Raw genomic sequence first — 20,285 nt, forward strand, 5'->3', positions numbered from 1 at the left:
AAAAATTGCTGGAGATAGAAGCAGGAAGCCCAAGAGATGGTCTTCTGCCTATGAAGCTATTAACATGCAGGGAGATAGCATTTTCTATGGTGTAACTAGCAGTGTAGCAAGAACAACATGTGGAGCAATGCTGGATGCTGTGGTTGAAGCAACGATCAAGGCTAAGAATCATGGCTTTAAGTGTGTTTTGTTTCTAGGAGCTAGCAGACAACTAGTACAAGTCTTTCAGCATAAGAAGACTCCAGATTGGCTTCAACAAACCAGATTAGTTGATCTAAATTTTCTGAACCAAAATGGACTTTGCTGCAATATGTTCTTAGTGCCCCACCTGATTGTAAAATCTGTTTGGTCAGGTGCTAAATTGGCATGTCTAATGCCAATGAACTATTGCTGGTTTAATCCAGCACTTTTGTAAAACTTTTTTATCTTGCTTTTCTCCCTTTTTTGGTATCAAAAAAAAAAATCAATGTAGGCTATGGAGCTCAATCTAAAAGAAAGTTCCCAGAAGGATAGCAACAACCACAGTTAAAATTTATTGAGTTATATACATGAGCAATAAATCTCTTCTGAATGGTCTAAATGTCTAGTAGAACTATTTAAAGAAATGAAGTTGGATCCTAGGCATCTTCAGCGTCACTCATGTTAGGGCGGGTATCAATATAGAATTCAGTAGCAAAGTCAACTTCATCAACGATCCTCCCTCTGTTTATGAACATGCATAGGATACACAACATGTAAACACAAAATCCGCTAGATGCAACAGGAAGAGTAGTAATGACTAATGATACATATAAATTTACAGAAGGGGATTTATAAAGGGAAAAAAAATAAACAAAAAAGGAAGAAAGCGTGAACGAATATACCTTTCAAGAACAAACTTCCCTTCCTTATACTTCTGACCTCTCTCATGTGCAGCCTCCTGGGTGCAAGAAACAATCAGCAGTCAGCAAAAGTTGCCAAGCTCTATGGCCAAACCTCTCATTCTGGTAATTTAAGAAATATCTGCTAATAGATGTGTGCCACATAGGGAGGGGGAGAGAGAGAGTACATATTTCCAGCCGACAATCTGTCCACAACAGCAACAAAATATGTCTGCCACAGTATGCAAACCAGAAAGCATCAGCCTCTCCTCTAATGCTCCAACTATGAGGTTCACCCTGGATCAAGAACTCAAGACAAATCTATAAACTGAAGTATCAATCTAAAATTGGAATTTCTATAATGTTCCTCAGAAAAAATAATAGAGAGCTGATAAGAGTTTTTTTGTACATAATGGATTAAATACAAATTGAAGGTATTTATTGTGAACAAAGTTTTCCTAAACAGGTTTGAATGAATCTCCTTTAAGGCTTTAACCTATTATGTAGAGATCAAATCACCATCAACTTGTATTTTTATCATGACTCATTAAGTGATTTAAATAAGTTACATAACTACAAAATAGGTAATGTAATTAAAAGTACACATAGAGAATCATTTTAATTGGCACTTAATGGGTTGGAGAAACTTTACTCCAAACCAGTTTGTAGGAAAGTTGTCCTTTATCTTTGTTTATATCTTTCTCTTCTGAAATAATCAATATACCATAATCTTTTTTTCTACAAAGATAACTGTTTTAAAATACATTAGTTATCTGATTGAAATAAAAAGTGGTTTCCATTTATCAAATATTATATTAGTCTATTTTTGTACAAGCTTAATACAAGAAAATCATTTTTCAATTGGATGAAACAAGAGCAGTAACCTTAATGGAGGTCACTTCTTTATAGTGGGGGTCATTCTATTTTTCCACCACACCAGGCCCATTATTGAGTCTTATGCTCTGATTTTATTTGATTTTGGCTTGCCTCTCCCATTAAATTATAAAAGACATTGAACAGAGTTGTCAAATGTATAATAATTATCTGGCTTGTAAGGGGGCCTAGAAATTCCTACTGTTTCAATTGAACATTGCAAGGAAAAAAACAGGAAGTAATAGAACATGATTTAATTCATGCCCCTCAATCTAAAAATAAAAATAACTCAGAACCTCTAAGATTGCACTTTTTTAAACAGACTTGTAAATAAAACAAACATAGATACAAACTCTCCTCCTGTGGAGAAAGTCTGGCTATAAAGGCTTCAGTTATTTATCTGATTTAAAAAATATATGTAGTTTTGATCATGTCATATTTTATAAATAATTTTTTGTTTATTGGTGAGTTATGCATTCACCCAATGACTTTTAAGTTTTAAACCTCTAACACAAAACAAAAATATTATTGCCATCACTACATCTATAAAATATAACATATCATCAAACACTATTAGGCACTCATTTTTCTTAATCCATTCAATCTAGCAAACAAAGTCTAAAAATTGAAACTCCTGAAAAGAAAAAGGTTTAGAAATGAATATGCAGAGCTGGTTATTGCATGCTGCTCCAGAGCATAAGAGCATCAATATGGGGCCACTTCCTACATACTAAATAACTGAGGAAACTATTCAACCCAATAAAAAAAAAAAAATCAAAAGGATACAAAGCACTGGTCAAACAATGTGAGTTACATGAACAGAACATGTTTCTGTTTTCAAGGCTGGGCCATCAGTCCCACACACTGACTGTAATAAGAGAACAGTCTGCCATATCAGTTAGATAATAAACTAATTTCAACAAGGTGCAAAAAAATCTTAGATGAAATGATCACGCATTGGAAGGCAATCGTTAAAATTTGATATTTAAAGCTACTCTTCCATATCATTTACAGGGACTAAATTCTACAAAAGAAGAGGAGAATAAATCACATGAGGAAGAACGACTGAATATGGAGATAAGAAAAACGAAAGGGAAAAGGTAAAACACCAATAAGAAAAAGGTATTTTCACTCTAGCAAATTCCTGCGTTGAACTGCAAAAAGCATATGGATTAAAACAGCTAGTTGACAAATCCCAACCCTATCAAGCTTCACTTCCATATTTTCACGTGATAGTCATTCAGTCCAATGAACTTTATAAAAGTTGAAACAAATACTGACAAATGGAAGTAATATGTGAGGCCCAAGCCAGATTCAAACGGAACTAGAATATTATTGAACCCAGTTTCAACAATTTTTTACAAAATTGTTACATAACTGCAGTTGTTTGGTAAATTTTTAGGTCAATCCAAGGTAAGAACTAAAATCTGTGAGCTTGAAAATATACAGATTGGTTAGCGCTACTCACCCATTGAAGAGTCATAACATCTTGAGATTCCTACAAATATACATTGTTTTTTTAAGTAAGACAAACATTTAGACTTACAATATGTTTGGGAGTTCATAAAGAAAAGAATGGAAAGGAATGAATAAATTAAGAGGGACAGGAATAGAATAGAAAGGATTAGGTTGTTCTCTTAGTATGTCTAGGAGGAGCTTAAAAATAAAAGAATCAAAAGGGGGACACAAAAACAACAACTCATTGAATTTCTATAAAGGAAACGCTAGTAGAGGAATGGAATGGAATATCGAAACCATCCAAACAGGAGAAAATGGGGTCCTCCACCATTCCTTTCCACCTTAAACAGTTCATCCAAACTAACTGAGGGAGAGAGGTATCCTAGGCATCCTTTCATGTTTTGAAGAGGTATGCCTTTAGACCAATGAACTCTGCCTCAAATGGCATTTCCTTCTCCCACAAGAATGAATGGAGAGCAAGGTTGTAGGTTTAAAACCCACTAGGTGAATGTGTAACTTATCAATAAAATTTTTTTTTTTAATGTATGCCTTTGATCTCTAAAATGATAATGATGGTAATTCGTTTGTAATGACTAAGAAGTTCAAAGAACCCAAGTGTCATTAGAAAGATATGCTTCCCACTGAATGGAACAAAATCAATGTTGTATTGCTACATATTACAGACAGTGCAACAGCCAGTATATGTACCCATTTATTTTAAGAGGATGAATACTGAATCATAAATTGAAGAAAGAAACAGTAATTGGTAATACTTGAATGTGGTAATACTTGAATGACAAAGAAACTCACGCATTATTGAAGAGGTATGCTTTTCCCCGTCGGCAATGAAAAGCCTAAAAAAATAGAGGAAAAAATGAGAAAATTTAACATCCTGCAAAGCATTCCAAATACAAATACTGCATGTGTGACATTGAACTGAGAAGAATCAATAATTAAGAAATGGATGATTCAATTCAAAACGATTAGGTGCATTGTAAATTGTTCACCTTTCAATTAATAATTAATTCAATCAAATAAGTTCATATAAAAAATGCAACCCCAGAAAAAGTGAAATATAGGAGAGAAAATAATCCCCAAAGAATAAGAAACCAAAACTGACAATACAACCCATCCAGAAAAGCAACAGCAGACCTGATTGCCAACATTTATTCGACTGCAATTTCCCCTTATTTAATAAAAATTATAAACATGATAACAGTTCAACATAGACAATATTATTAATCTGGTTAATAATAATCCTAAAAAAATTCCCATCAAAACATGAAGAATCTTCCAATTGTTGAAATAAATGTCATTTTTATGCATACGGCTCTATCAAGTCACATGAGCTACTTGGCTATATGATCCATATTCAATGTAACCTAGCCTAGGCCTTCATGTTCTAGGTAACATTGTGTGAAATGACAGTCTAAGAGGGCAGGTGTGGGCCCAATATGTTGGTGATGCACTATCACCTCAATGAACCCGAAGTCACTAGATAAATTCCTTCAAATTTTTCACTTGAGAAAGCACACAGAGCATCATCATTGACACTCACCAAGCTCAAACATAGCCTTAGCCTGTGTTCTGAGCGCTAACAAAAGTGTACTCTATCAAATGACACTCTCAAACGGGTTGGGGGTGCACAGTCACATTAATGATCTTAGACTTAAACACTGTTAATACCCTTCATATACATGGCCCCCTTGAGAACGATATAGAAGATTCAATGATGACATAGTGACTCCTGACTAGATTGCACTGCTGAAGTGTTTGTCATGATTACAAAGTTCTTACTTAAGAAGAGAACATTTTATTCATATATAATGTAATCAGTCTCAACACACTCAAGCAAAGGAACCAAAAAGAGTTCTTAATAAAGAGAAAATATTATTAATCCTTTTTTTTAATAATCTTTTTTTTTTTTTTTTGGTTGATAATTTTAATAATCATCTTATTGATTCTTGAACAATGCACACACTTTGCTACACCCATACACTTCACTTTAAACACTCTTCACTGGTGGAGGAGATGACCCCTCTATGTTGAAAACATGAAAGACAAATTAGACTAGAAGTCTTCCACCTATACTAAAGACAAATGAACCACCTAGCCAACTTTTTCTTATGCTAGATACCCACACAAGACAAGCTCCTTGTAAAATAAAGTCCAGACAGAAACTCCTTTTGCTAGCCTACCTACGTGCCTTGAATTGTCAAGAGAGGGAGAAAAATGCTTGACAATACTCTTTCACCTATTGGAAAACATGGAAAGAAAAAATCACATGTAAAACATCAAATACAAGCACCAATTTTTTATCTGGTTGGCCATGCAAAATACACTTCAATTAGGTTCTCTGACCTAAGGCTAGAGTTGGTGATGACTCTTACAAGTTACAACTCCTTGATTACTTAAATCAAAGAAAGCCTCCAAAACAATATAAATTTGACAACTTGATTATGAAATCATTAGTACAAAACTACTTGTCTATTTCGGATGTCAAATTATTGATTCAGAGAAAAATATTCATTTCCCATGATCATAATCAGTACCCATGATAAGAAAAAAGAAAAGAATGATTCTTTACTCTCATACTCTCATAAAACTCCCAATCACTATTACAAACCCACATCACACATAATTCCAGGATCGATTTACAAGCAACCTACACAAGCTATTCCATGTTCAATGATAATTAATTGCCAGAATTAACAATATAAAAAGAAAATGGTGAAAATGAAAAGAAAGAGAATTAGAAAGTACTCGAGAGACAAGATCTTCAGCAAGAGCCAAGTGGGTCTTGCAGAATTTGCATCTGTATGACCTTCCCTCAAGCTCCACCACAAATATCCTTCCCATCTATATCACCTCCCCGCTTGCTTTCTTTTACTGGATACCCCCACTTCACCAAATTGCAAAAATCAAAACTTTTTTTAAGAGATATCTGAAAGTAAGATGAACAAAGTGTGACTGTGCAGTGGCCACATGCGTGTCAGCTAGTTAGTTGCTAAAGCCAGGCCCCGGTATAAAAATTTACGGTTTCTAAAGCCAAACACGTGTACACATTAAATGATTCCCTCACCTCACATGTGTCATCACTGTCGTGTGTGTGTGTGCGCACGTGTGTTTCTGTGTTTTTATTTTGTCCTTTTTTCCATGCAATTTTCAATTTTCATTAGGCTCCGTACCTATCTAATCTTGTAGTAAGTTAAGTTGGACCAAAGTTTTTCTACAGCCCAATGTTGTACGAGTCCATTGGATAAGGCTGAAGAAATACTTCACTTATGCATCCAAATTGGGCCGACAGGATTTTAAGTTTTCAGTATATCAAATATCAAAATAAATAAATAAATTGATCAAATTTTATTCATCCTTGTTCTTTTCCGGAGAACCGTTTCATTCGACTGATAACAAACAATTTTATTATTAAAATATCATTATAAAAAAATAAGCTAAAATGCAAAACTTATCGTCTAAGTTTTTTTAAAATTCATTTCAGTCTTCTAACTTTACTTTCATTCATTTTAGTTCTCTAATTTTTAAATTTATTCAATTAAGGTTTTTTCGTCAACTTTTGTTAAAAAAATTTAGGAAAAAAATATGGAAAATATTTTTTAATCATTAATTGAATTTTTTTAATTTAAAATTTTGAAAAATTAACCACAACATATAATAAAAGTTAATGGAAAAACCCTAATTGAATAACCTTGAAAGTTAGAGGATTAAAATGAATTTTAGTAAAACATAAAAAGTGAGCTTTGTATTTTAGCCTAAAAAAACATTATTTATAAAAAATTAATATATATATATATATAAAGGCACCATAGGCAAAAAGATATATATATATAAAGGCACCATAGGCAAAAAGTATATACGAAGGATCCAATTAATAATGGAAACATTTAAGGACCAAACATGTTTAATCTGTTTGGGATTGTTGTAGGAAATATAGAATTTTTTTTTTTTTCTTTTGTGGCCAATTATTGTTTTACACTTTTGGATGAAAAATTTTCACACAATATTCGTACTTTTACACTAGATTTGGGATTTTATTTTGGTTGGTGTGTTGTGTTTGGTTACTAAAAGTCAAAGAAAATTTTTTGACAGCAAAGATAGAATTTTTATTAGATCAGGTAATATAGTACAAGTAACACCAGGCCAACGTAATACAGGAGTTAAAATATTGGCTTGGCATGAGTATGCATGTAAGAAGCCATTGGGCAAACTAACGAAATTGTGCATACAAACAAAACAACCACTGCCACTGGTGTACGTATTCTATTCATTGGCAGAGCCTTTGGTAGTCTTGTAGTAGTGTCATTGCCCCTCGGAGAATGTCGCTGGGGTGGGTTTGTTTTCTATCAAAAATGTACCTATTTTGTGCATTCCATATAGCCCATGAAACTATAGCCCACACTTCCATTTCATTCTTCGTCAACACGGACGTTAGTTCTCGCACCAGACTGTAGAAATCCTCTACAGATGAGCTTCGTTTCTGCAACTTCCCTTACACCAACACCTATACATTTCTAGCCATAGGGCATCCCCAAAGAGCGTGAGCCACCGTCTCGTTGTGTTGTTGACAGATTGCACATGCCGGGTCCAGTGGGATCTTCTTTCGACATAGATTTGTGCGGGTTAGGAGTATGTCAGAACACACCCGCCAGACAAATGTTTTAACCTTGGGGGTACCTGCAGCTACCAAATACGGTTCCACAACCTTTTATCCCGCTGTGCCGAAGAATGCTCCACCTGTTCCGTTTGCCTCATGCGTATCACTACTCAATAGGCCAATTTAACTGAGAATACGCCCTTATTGTTTTCCTTCCATATTAGCTTATCTCGATCAGTTGTTGTACCCAGATTGATAAGCTGAATCTCCGCCACCGTGTGAGGCATGAACGTATGGATTAGTAGCTGTTAATGCCACTGCCTTGTATCTGGGTTGAAGAGGTCACACACCCTCATGTTTTTGTCTGCCTCGGGTCTAAATTGTGGGGGGTGTGGGAGCCACCTATGATCATCAATCTTGATGCTCTTCCCATCTCCCACTTTCCACACTATATCAGATCTCTTGTCTCAAGTAGACTCCTCCACACAAATGAGGGGTTGTTCTCCATCAGCCTCCATGAATGAGCAATTAGGGAAATAACACGCTTTATATACTCTGAAAAACAGAGAAAGACTTCCTTAGATCAGTCGCCTTGCTTGTTTTGCTAGCATAGCAATGTTGAATGCATGAATGTCTCTAAATCCCATTCCCCCTCTATCCTTCGGATTGCACAATTTACTCCATCTAATCCAACAGATTTTCTTCTCGTTTCGTGTTTGGCCCCCACCAATATTTTGCTAATGCCAAATTAATATCATCACATATTTTATTTGGGATTTTGAACATGCTTATGGAATAAGTTGGGATTGCTTGTGCTAATGTCTTGATTAATACCTCTCTCCCCGCCTTTGAGATATTTTTTTCTTTCCATCCCATTACTCTTTTTGCTACCCGCTCCTATACCTCCCTAAAAGTACTCACCTTAGATTTAGCCCCCACCATTGGTAATCCAAGGTACCTCTCACAGTTAAGGTCATGATTTGTGCTCCCAACATGTTTCGGATTTCTAACTTCACCTGTGGTCTTGTGTTTAGGCTAAAGAAGAGGGTGGTTTTTGTCTGTTGATGGCTTGACTCGATGCTCTCTCATACACCTCCAAAATATCAAGCAAGTTTCAGCATTCAGTAGTTGTTGCCTCACAAAATAGTAAGCTATCATCCACAAATAATAGGCGTGATAGCTTGACCCTACCATTACAAGACAACATTCCTTTCAGAAGTAGGTTTTCCATGGCTCTACGAATGAGAGAGGAGAGACTCTTGGCACATTGGAGGAATAGGTATGGAGACAAAGGATCCCCTTGCTTGATTTCTCGGGACGATGTGATGAAACCTCTAGCTTCTCCATTGATTAGAGTTTAATAGAATGCAGTGCGCACAGTTTCCATGGCGAGGTTGACCCATTGCTTCGGTAGGCCAATTTTAGCATTATTCTTTGGAGGAACTCAAATTCCACCATGTCATATGCTTTGCTGATGTCAAGTTTCACCATCAAGTGGCTCTTTTTTCCATTTCTCCTATTTCTCATATGATGGATCATTTCAAAAGCCATTGTAGTATTATTTGTTATAATTCTATTAGGCATAAAAGCACTTTGTGAGTCAAAAATAATATTGGGTAATATGGGCTTTATCCGGTTGGCAAGAACCTTAGAAATAAATTGTGATACAACATTTTCCAAACTAATTGGTCGGAAGTCTCTGTGATATATTCTGGATCTTTTTTTTTTTTTTTTTTTGAGATAAGAACAATATGTGTATAATTTATTTTTCTTAGGTATCTTCCTAAGTGTAAAACAGATAATACAGCAGTAGTAACATCATGTCCAACAATATGCCAGAATTTTTGAAAAAAGAAAGACAACATACCATTAGGTCCCGGTGATTTCGAAGGGTGCATTTGGAAAAGGGCAGTTTTCACCTCTTCCTCCATATTGGGGCGGGTCAACAAGTGTGCCGTACCTCCGTCACCACCCGATCCACAAAATCTATTACATCCTCCATATCTAGTGAAGTGGAAGATGTGAATAGCTATTTGTAGAACTCTTCTGCTATGCTGGCAATTTTATCGTCATCAATGTGCCACTCTCCTTACCCATCATACAACCCCACAATGTTGTTCTTCCTTCTTTACTGACTCACCCTTTGGTGGAAGAATTTTGTATTTTTATCCCTCGCCGGTAGCCATATGGATCTTGAACTTTGTCTCCAAAATACCTCCTCATGGTGCAAGAGCTCATTTATCTCCTTCTTCACACCATGTATCCTCTCCACATTCTGCCTATATCCTTCTTCCATCAGTGTGGTAAGCTCTCCTTGTTTTGCTTCAAGGCGAGTTCTAGAATTCCCAAATGTGACACGGCTCCAAGCTATGAGGTCCATTTTACATTTTTTTTTTCTCAAAAAGGCAAAACATAAGGCTACCATGAGGTTGTATCTGGTTCCATGACTACTGAATTATCCTTTCACAATCGATGTGAGCCACCCATTTCTCTTCAAACTACTGGATTTTGCGTCGTCGTCTCCGAGGTTGAGTGGGTGGTGCCATGTCCAACATAATAGGGTCATGATTAGAATAGGATACTGAAAGGTGACTCACTTTTGCTCTAGGGAAGATCTCACGCCATTCCGTTGTTGTAACTACCCTATCTAATCTCTCTTTAACAAAGGCCACCCCCTACCAACCATTCCTCCATGTAAAACGATATCCACTGAATCCCATATCAACCAACCCACAATGGAGGAAAGTGTGTCAGAACTCAACCATTGGAACCATTGGTCTCCTATTGCCACCTTTTTTTTTTCTTCTGAGGCCAACAGTTCATTGAAATCACCTAAACATACCCAAGGTCAAGATGCTTGGGCATGTAGGTGTCTTATGAGTCTCCATGTTTCAAGTTTGCATTCTTCCTCCAAATGGCCATATATTCCTGTTAGTCTCCAAATAGGTGAAGTCTGTGTGTGTATGGTCACATCAAATGGTTTGGTGAGTGTGTCCACAGTCATCTCTTCCTTCCAAAGTGTTGCCAATCCACCCCTACATTTGTTGTATGACACAACTAGCAAACCATAAAAACCTAATTCTGTCTTAATCGACTTCATCTCTCTATCAGTCAATTTTGTTTCCATGAGGAACAAAATTGTGGGAGCTTTTTTCCTCACCAATTCATAGAGGACTTCGATTGCACTGTAGTTCCCAAGCCTCTGGTAGTTCCAACTTAGGACGATCATTGTGATCGACGAGGCTGAACATCAGCATCCACCGTTGATAATCTTGTTTGTATTTTCCTTTCCTCGACCTTGAACCGCTTTGCATCATTATTCCCATGGTTGCTATTATCATTCTGTCTCTTTGTGTCTACTTTCAGAAGACTAGTTTGTGAGGGCTCAGGTTGTGTTTTGGCTGGGAAACGTGTGGGTTTTTTCCGCATGTGTTTAGATATTGGTGCTTTAAGTGGGTCACGTGGGGTTGGTGTGGCTAGGGTTTGAGGATCATTTTGTTTTGCATCGTACCTAATTGGGATAGGGAATAAATTGTTGGCTTGATTCTCGGTGGTGTTAAATGGGTGCATTAAACTTGGTTGGACCGAACTTGGAAGGTTTTGGCTATGCAGCTATAGCTGTGTTAATGTGGCGTTATGGGTTTGGGTATTGATGGTATTTAATTTCAGTTGGTTTGTAACTGCTGCATTATTTGTGGCCAGATGTGGTGACGTGGTGGAAACATGCATGGAGGTCATGGGACGTGATTGAGGGAGTAAATAACGTGATTGAGGTTGCATAGAAACTGGGTTGGCATTTACGTCTTTGTTTTTTGACAAAATTTCGGTTTCGGGTTCCATATGCATTTTGGTTTCGGGTTCCATTGGTTTCTCAGTTTCTCGATTTTGTGTTTTGGCTCGTAGGGTTTGCTGACTTCGGTTTGGATGGTTATGAGCCCCTTCTGCTTCCACCGATCTCTCCCTTATTCCTGCCTTGAGCCATTCTCCATAGGGTCGATCTCTATCCTCGGCGTTCACCAATGACGAACACTCTTTTTGGTCATGGCCTATCCGACCACAATTGAAGCACCATCCCACCAACCTTTCATACCTGAAAGCCACTCACGACGTCACTCCTTCTGGGCTAATAACTGGACCTCCCCAATGGAGTGGTTTATCAAGTGGGACCTCCACTTGTATCCATAAGAACCCGAATTGGTCCGAGCTAAAGGCTTTACAATCGACTTCCACCAACTCACCTATACTCCTACCAATGTCACTTTCGGCCTCTTCATTAATGAGATCAAACGGCAAACCCCACACTTGAATCCAAAATAGTTGTTTCGAGAACGTTACTGACCTAACGTATATCCCTTTTTCCCATCTTCGCAAAGCCAAGAGGTGGTTGTCAAAGCACCAAGGTCCGTTGTTCCAAACCCATAGCAGTTGGCTTTCCATCGAGAATTTGAACTATAAAAGCCCCTCACCCACTTCAATTATCTTCATATCGTCACCCAACTTCCACATATTCCGCAGCAAGTTTTTTGCAGCCTGTAAGTTTATTTGCTTCAATGTGAGAAATCGCCCTATGAGGCTTAGGGAGAATTCCTCTAAGATTTTTTCTCTCCTCATTGATTGGATTGACATAGCCTTGTCTTCCTCTATAGTGAACTTCATGTTCTGTATACGTTTAAGCACCTTAAATTCCATGGTAACAATTAGTATCAGCCTCCTTACTGTCTAGACAAGCTACAGCTCCTAATGGACACACTCTTGGTCTTCCCATGTATTAGGAAGAAAAAAATAAGGAAAGTAGAGCTCACTGGACATGAGAAGTAAAGCTCACCTGACGTGAGAAGTAAAGCCTTGGATTTTGAATTAACTTTACTTCATTACTTTATGGATGTTAGTGGATTGAATACATGACATAATTTGGACGACTTATTATAAAAAAAGGGTCAAGAATAAAGAAATTTTATTTGATAGAGTTCCTTAAGAACTCTAGAAGATCTCGATGCCTATACCCTTATATGTAGTTGTGAAAATGATAAAATCAAATTGTATTATGATCATACTTAAGATGGAAAATATGAAAGGTGTAGAATTGTCAAAGAAAATTAAAAATAAATAAATAAACTAAAATTGGGGATTGCAGACAATGAATTGAAGGTTACAGAAGGCGAGGAGTTGAAAAATTGAAAATAAAAAATCAAGTGTTGATATATGTAATTATTGGATCTACAAAAATAAGGGAGTCAATAAATTTAGATTTTTTTGGTTATTAATAAAATTTAGGAAAGATTGAAAGGAAAAATAAAAATTTTGGTCAAAGAAGAAATAAACTTTTTTTTTTATAGATAAAAAAAAAAAGGCTGATATGGCTCTAGCAATGCAATCCGTTAGTCACATCAATTTCTTCCATTAATGATATGACTGTAGAGATCAAAAGGATAATGATTTCAAAACTTAAAAATCAAAATGATTGAAATATGCTTTTCTAAATAAACTCAAGTTTCAAATCATCCAGCTCTCGAGAGATCGTTATCAAGAATTCTGCAGTCTCTACCCAGCCCATAATACCTCTCGGGTAAGGCAGCAAGCTCAGTGGCATCCCCTCAAATGTGGAGGGAATTTGCAGGATAGTGCAATAGGGTGAAAGAATATAATAAGTTAAAGCATGTTTGTAATGATTTTGGAAACTAGTATCTGAGTTTTTAAAACTCAAGATCGATGACAAAAATCGAGACTCTCAAACTTGAGTTCTACTGCTACCGTGGAGCAATTTAGCCACGTGTAACTCGAGTTTGAGAGAATCGAGTTCCATAGCAGCAGATTTGAAGATGGAGAAGGAGAAAATGAGAAGAAGAGAAGGAAAAGAAGATCCGGATCAAAAGAAGAAGAAGAAGACAACCTGGAGAAAACTGGATCTGAAGAAGATAGAGGACGCAGTATAGAGACAACACAACGAAGAACGCGTTGGCCGGATCGTCGATGACGGTAGTGACAAGCAAACGGCGCATCGCGGAGATGAGCGTCGACGAGCCGCGGTAGGTTTTTTTCACCGGAATGAAGCAGAATTCGAAGACGGTGCTTTTAGGGTGGGTGACGTTGACGGAAGGATCGGCGTGGACATAGACGTTGTAGAGGTTTTTGGAAATGGCATTTTGGAAAAACTGCTACCAAAGAGGGGCGAAGTGGAGGTCGGAGTTGGTGAGGAAGAGGAAAGTGATCTTGAGTTTGGGATTTTTGGAGGAGAGGTGGGAGAATGTGTTGGAGGGGTTGGAGAGAGAGGTGGCGCAATTCAAGAGAGAGAGATTGTCGAGCTCGTCGGGGAGAGGAATTGGGACAGAAGGGTGACGCCAACAAAACTGGATCTAAGGAAGAAGAAGATCGGGATCCGCCGAAGAAGGAACTCGAGTCTTAAAGACTTGAGTTCCAGCTGGATATTCCATCCAGGTCAGCATAGCATTCCATAAATCTCGAGTTTTAGAAACTCGAGTTCTACATTGAACTCGAGTTTTAGAGTCTCGAGATGCTATTTTCTAATTTAGTTTGCAAACTTGATAACTAATGAAAATGTTTAAAAATAATGTTAAATGAAAAAAAAAATTCCTCAAATGTGCTTTTAAAAACAAACTTTGATGGTGTTGTGTTCAAATCATAAGGTAATGCAGATTTGGGGGGTGATTATACACAACGATAGGGGTTGGTTATGGTTGCACTTTCTTAGCAAGTCTCTCTTCCTCGCTCTATATAAGAACTGGAAGCATTCTGTAGGCTTGCAGCTATTAGAGCCCTTAAATTCTTTATGGAGATTGGTTTTTTTATTAAATAATTATTAAGGGTGATTCCAAAACAATTATCAAAGCTCTCTATGCCAACGAAGACTCATTTGCCCACTTCGGCCACTTAATCCAAGTGCTAAGTTCATGTCTGCTTCTTTTAGATCCATCAGCTTCACTCATGTCCGTCAAGGAAACTGTGTTGCTTACGCCCTTGCTAAGCAAGCTATCTCTAATGCCAACCTGTTAGAATGGATGGATTAATATCCTTCAAACATTGCTAATGTACTACACAAGTTGATTTGGCTAATTCTAATCTATAAAGATCTTGATCTTTTTTTTGAAAAAAGAAAATATGTGAACCAAATTGAAAATCACCCATAATATAGTTACATATTTTGAAAATCTAACCACTAAATTGTATATTCTTTCTGATAATTCTTTGGAAATCAGTAGGTTGATGAGTCTCGGCCGTTGATGATCTTAGGGCTTGATCCTGAAAACAAATACTGAGTCAAAGGGGACCGGCCAAAAGTCCTCCGATGATGAAGTTAGTGAACTTGGAATTCTCTGTAAAAAGGGAGTGATTTCTCAAATAAAAATATCTGAATGAATCACCTTTCGGTAGAAGAAACCCTATATAGTGCTTGTCAAAGGTAGTTATCTTCCCAATCGTTGTAAGGTTCGGAGGATTCGCATATAACTTCCATAACTAACAAGGAAGTCATACCTTTTGGGGTTTGTCCTTGAAAACCGTTCATTGAGTAAGGTATTTGTAGCCTTGACAGGAAAACGAAAATAGTCCAAGTATTTTTAAGACGTCGTAATCTCGTCCGACCAATTTTCTGGACGGACGAGATTACTCTGGACGAATAAACTACATGCCTTCCTTGATTTTCTTAGGACGAGACATATGGACAAGACTGGGAGTTGCATTTTATAACACCATCACTTTCTATCCTTAACACATATTTTAAATTTTGTGTCAATTGAATATTCTTTTGTATTTGATCTATAATTTTATTTTTTTATGCATAATATAGAAGGGGCATGGCCACCACCTCTCTCTCTCTCTCTCTCTCTCTCTATATATATATATATATATATTTTTTTTTTTTTTTTTTTTTTTTTAAATCTCCTTAAAATATTTATTCTTGGCCCCTCCACAAAAAAGTTTACAAATGAACCCATGATACCGAATAAATAATATTTTGGTCCATCCCCTTGGCCCATTTCCCCTGAGAATAAGAAGAAAAACCTTTGGAAAAAAAAAATAATAAAAAATAAAAAAATTTACCAACACAACCAATCACAAATCCAATATACTCAATAGCTCCAAGAATAACACTAATAATCTATACTATAGACAAACCAAAATAAACCATAAAATCAGTCTAAACAAAAAATACAAATAATCAGGAAGTTTAAAACTTAAATATGGCAACTGTTATTGTCTTTAATGTTATTTTTTGGGAAGCAATAATATTTAGTGTTGTCTAGATTATCTACCTTTTTTTTTTCCGAAACTTTTGATTGTCTTTGATAAATACAGTAAATTGACTCCAAAAAATGTGAAATGTATTTTAGTTAATGTGTAGATGTATGATTGATTTCACAAAGTGTATTAGTTTTGTTTGACAGAGGACTAAAAAACGCTTTGTTTTACTGTTGTTATTAAGAACTATCAATAGATGTTCTATCGTTTTTTGCTTAAATTATTTTTTTTAAACACCAAAATACAAATTGGAGTGGTAGTTTAATATTAAAAAAAAATTGAGTTAATACCAAAATACAGATTTTTTTTTTCTTTTTACTAATTCTCAGCACAATACAACTAAAGATAAAGAATATAATAAAAAAAATTCTTATTTTTGACACAACAAATTTTTTTTTTTTAATTTTGGTTTATGCTTTGGCCTCCCTTAACTTAGAATCCTGGTTCCATCCCGATAAATACAATTATAACTTGGTTGTAACCAAACTTTATCCCAATATTATAAGTGTATTTTGTTATGTGCACATGACTTAGTTAAAATAATTATATACAGTCACTTAAGTATAGTTTTGTAAGTGAACACATGTAATTATTGATTTGCTAAAAAAATATACATAAATTGAACATAAAAATATATGAATTCTGGTTCCATCCCGATAAATACAATTATAATTTGGTTGTAACCAAACTTTATCTCAATATTATAAGTGTATTTTGTTATGTGCACATGACTCAATTAAAATAATTATATACAGTCACTTAAGTATAGTTTTGTAAGTGAACACATGTAATTATTGATTTGCTAAAAAAATATACATAAATTGAACATAAAAATATATGAAAGTTTTAAATTAAAACAAACATAGTTTAAATATATATGTATTAAAATTATAGAAGAAAATGGTAGCCCATATCTAGAATATACAAATCCACCAAACAGAAAGAACCCTTTTTCACACCACTTCAAATCAATCGAGGGAGGGGTGTTGGGTCACTTGATGGTCCAACAGTACACGGCCTTAAAAGGGCTGTCATACTCATACACAGCAAAGTATAAAAGTAACACCATTCCAATCAGCCGCCCAAAACCGCACCCCAAAAGAAAGAAAAGTCCCTTTATTAAATCAAATTCAATTTTCTTATCTTTTTTGTTTTGCGCATCAAAGCAAGCCCTTTTCTCTCTCACTTTCTAAATTCATAGAGACCCCAGACGTGGCGCGCAACCACACAACTACTCAACCCAATTTGGGTCCCACCAATCATGTATCTCGTCGCCCATTCTCCTATATCCCACCCATCCAGACCCAGACCCAGAGCAAGCACATAATCCTCGCCTACGCGCCCGCACTCGCACTCGCACCCGCACAGCTTTTTAAACTTTTTTTTTTTTTTTTTACTTAAACTTAACTGTCTGTGTCCATTTCAAAATACACGTCACCACCGCACCCGTCACCGCTTCTTTCTTTCAACGCGGTCCGTACATAGCGTCCCACGTGAATCACTCCACGTGGACTTCCCTCATTGGTCCCACGTCCATTTCATAGTACAACTTCCACGTGGGACGGAGCAACATGAAAAAATCTCCCGAGTCACGGACACGGATTCTAGACGACCGGGTCCCACCCCAAATGCGGCCGCCGCGCCTCCACCTACGTTGTCTGTTCACACTTCACCCGTGGACCATTCCTGTCTCTTCCAATCAATTCTCTCTCTCTTCTTTTTTTTTTTTTTTTAATAAATGTATAAAAAAGATAAAGATAAAAATATATATTAATGGTGGGGAATTGGTCTCAACTTTTTCAACATCACCACCCCCAAAACGTCTTTGTATCTTCTCTCACTTTTGTTTTCCCTACTTTTTCTTTCCCTTTATTTATTTAATTTTTTTAATTTTCTTTAACGTTTTATAAAAATTATTTTAAAGAAATATATAAGATACGAATCATGATTTTTGGAATAATTAACTTAAAGCGATGCTTACAACAATTTACTTAACTATTAAGGTGGCGGATTTTGCCGGCGGCTTATTATTATAGTGATTATTAAAACTATCAAATCTATAATGCTAACTATTTTTAATTATATGATCCATACAATCCTGTTGCGAACATTTGAATCTGATGATGAAAATTATTATGTTCGGATCATTGAAGCTTTGGGTAAGTACTCGAATGACTTTGGATACTTACATTGATATATTTATTATTCAATTCAATTAGGGAGGATTTTTAACAATAATCTAAAATTTTCTTTTGGGTAAGGAATTAATAGTTAATACAATCTTTTTTTTAATTCAATAGTGAAATGTGAGATCCGATACAAATTTTTTGGTATCTCGGTTTGGCTGAAGGGTCTTCCTTCATCTTTTAATGTTGTGTTAGCAGTTGATTGTAATTCTGTAACTATGATATTTAATAAAGTTTCTAAACTTTCACCCAAAAAAAAAAAAGATATTTGAACACACACAAAAAAAAAAAAAAAAAATGCTAGTTAAACTATACTTCTTTTAGCAATTTAATTCAAATAGGACAAACACAACATAACAATTTATATTATTCTTTTTTGGGTTATCCTGAAATAAATCATTTAAAAAAAAAAAACTAGGAATTTAATTTCCTATATTATTCTTCCCTCGAAAATTTTCTTATATTATTCTTATCTTTTTAAAAGACAAACAAGATTCTTAGAGCATTCTCCTATCAAAAAAAAGATTCTTAGAGCATTCACAACAATGGTACTAAAAAGCTATTTTAGCACCCAACACACTAAAAATACCAACAACATCAAAGGTGAAATACTTTAAAAAATTTAACTTTCAGCTACTGTAAACTGTCATCTCTAACAGCTCACTATAACTTAAACACAAATAATGTTAATTTATTCTCTCTCTCTCCATGAATTCTCTTTGTTCCCTCTCTTATTCTTCTTTTTTGTTGAATCTACTCCTTTCTTTCTCATCCCTCTCTCTCTCTCTCCCTTTCTCCTTTCTCTTTGATAAGGATGTGGTGGTTGGGCCGAGGGGTTCCGATCTGGTTGTGGGTTGTTGAAGTGGTGGTAGGTCGTTGATTGGGATGCGGTGGTTGGGTTAGTGGGTCACACCGTGGGTCGTGGGTTGTGTTTGGTGTGGTGATCTACCAATCTTGGCCATAGGTCACACCGTGGGTGGTGGGTCACACTGGTGGTCTTAGGTCATGTTTGGTGTGCTAGTGGGTTCCGATTGCCATGGTTGCTGTGGGTTTTGGGTTTTAGCTTAGGGTTGAAGAATTTAAGGTTGTGAATGAGCCGAACTTTGTTAAGTAGTGCATGTTCAAACTTGGTTTGTCAAGAAAAGTAAAAAATTCAAGCTTAGTTCGAGCTCGTGACAAGCCTAAAAATAATGCTTGAACTTGAGCTCGAGCTCATGGGAAAGCCAAAAAGTTTGAGCTTGGCTTGACTTGATTAATTAGTCAAACCAAGCTCAAACTTAATATCAAGCTCAAACTCGTGCTCAGGTCAAGCTTTTGAGCTTGAGAAATAAGAAATTACATTACCAAATGCTTAAATCTCTAAAATTAAGAAGAAGAAGAAAAATAGTATACTCGTTTTATCATGCGTCTAATCCTACTTATGATTAGCCATTATTCAAATTAAAAATTTACATAATTTAATTCATTTGTTCATCCTTTCTTGTCTACGACTTCAACAATTGTTCAAAATACAATTTTTACATTCACATTAGATGGTAAAGAACTAAAAAAATATTTGTTTGTGACTATTATGAATAGGAAAATACTAACATATTTCATAACTTTACATTTGATGATTGATTGGGAAGGATCATATGTGGCCCACTTAATTAATTAATTAATTTTTAAATGTAACTAAAGTCTAAAGTAGTTCTTGGTCAGTTTAGGAGGAATGAAAAAAATTAAGGTAACGGGTACTAGTCCCATGTTGGCCATGCTATTATTAAAATATGTGTAATGAGTATATTTAGCTAACACTTATGAACTTATAATTGAGTCTATGCTTGAATTATTTTGTATCAAGCCGTATAGCTCACGAGCTTGTTTATGAACAAATTTTTTTTGCTTGGGTTCAGTTTGTTTATTAAACGAGCCTAAAACTAAGGCTCAAGCTTGGCTTATTTATAAACAAATAAACATAAACGAGCTTTTTATTGAGCCGAACCCGAGTTGTTCATGATCAGCTTAGTTCATTTACAGCCCTATTAAAGATGAGTTCTA

At 35.8% G+C, this 20,285-nt stretch overlaps 1 protein-coding gene across 1 annotated transcript; it reads right to left on the reverse strand.

Moving 5' to 3' along the window:
- Positions 1 to 476: 476 nt before the first annotated feature.
- Positions 477 to 6,216, reverse strand: LOC115955928 (protein yippee-like At5g53940). Its single transcript, XM_031074339.1, has 5 exons — positions 5,955 to 6,216; positions 4,002 to 4,045; positions 1,049 to 1,157; positions 864 to 919; positions 477 to 702 (listed from the first exon to the last, which is right to left on the reverse strand). The coding sequence occupies exons 1-5, from the start codon at positions 6,048 to 6,050 to the stop codon at positions 618 to 620; spliced, it is 390 nt and encodes a 129-aa protein (XP_030930199.1). The 5' UTR covers positions 6,051 to 6,216; the 3' UTR covers positions 477 to 617.
- Between the last annotated feature and the right edge of the window lie 14,069 nt (positions 6,217 to 20,285).

The sequence above is a fragment of the Quercus lobata genome, chromosome 8, assembly GCF_001633185.2.
Source record: "Quercus lobata isolate SW786 chromosome 8, ValleyOak3.0 Primary Assembly, whole genome shotgun sequence".
Classification (NCBI taxonomy): Eukaryota; Viridiplantae; Streptophyta; class Magnoliopsida; order Fagales; family Fagaceae; genus Quercus; species Quercus lobata.

What these genes read in the sequence shown, in the direction of transcription:
- LOC115955928 (XM_031074339.1), bottom strand. Translation starts at nt 6,050, where the DNA reads ATGGGAAGGATATTTGTGGTGGAGCTTGAGGGAAGGTCATACAGATGC. An exon ending in CTGAAGATCTTGTCTCTCGA is followed by an intron (nt 4,046 to 5,954) that starts GTACTTTCTAAT and finishes CTATTTTTTTAG; the next exon opens with GCTTTTCATTGCCGACGGGG. An exon ending in GGGAAGTTTGTTCTTGAAAG is followed by an intron (nt 703 to 863) that starts GTATATTCGTTC and finishes GTTCATAAACAG; the next exon opens with AGGGAGGATCGTTGATGAAG.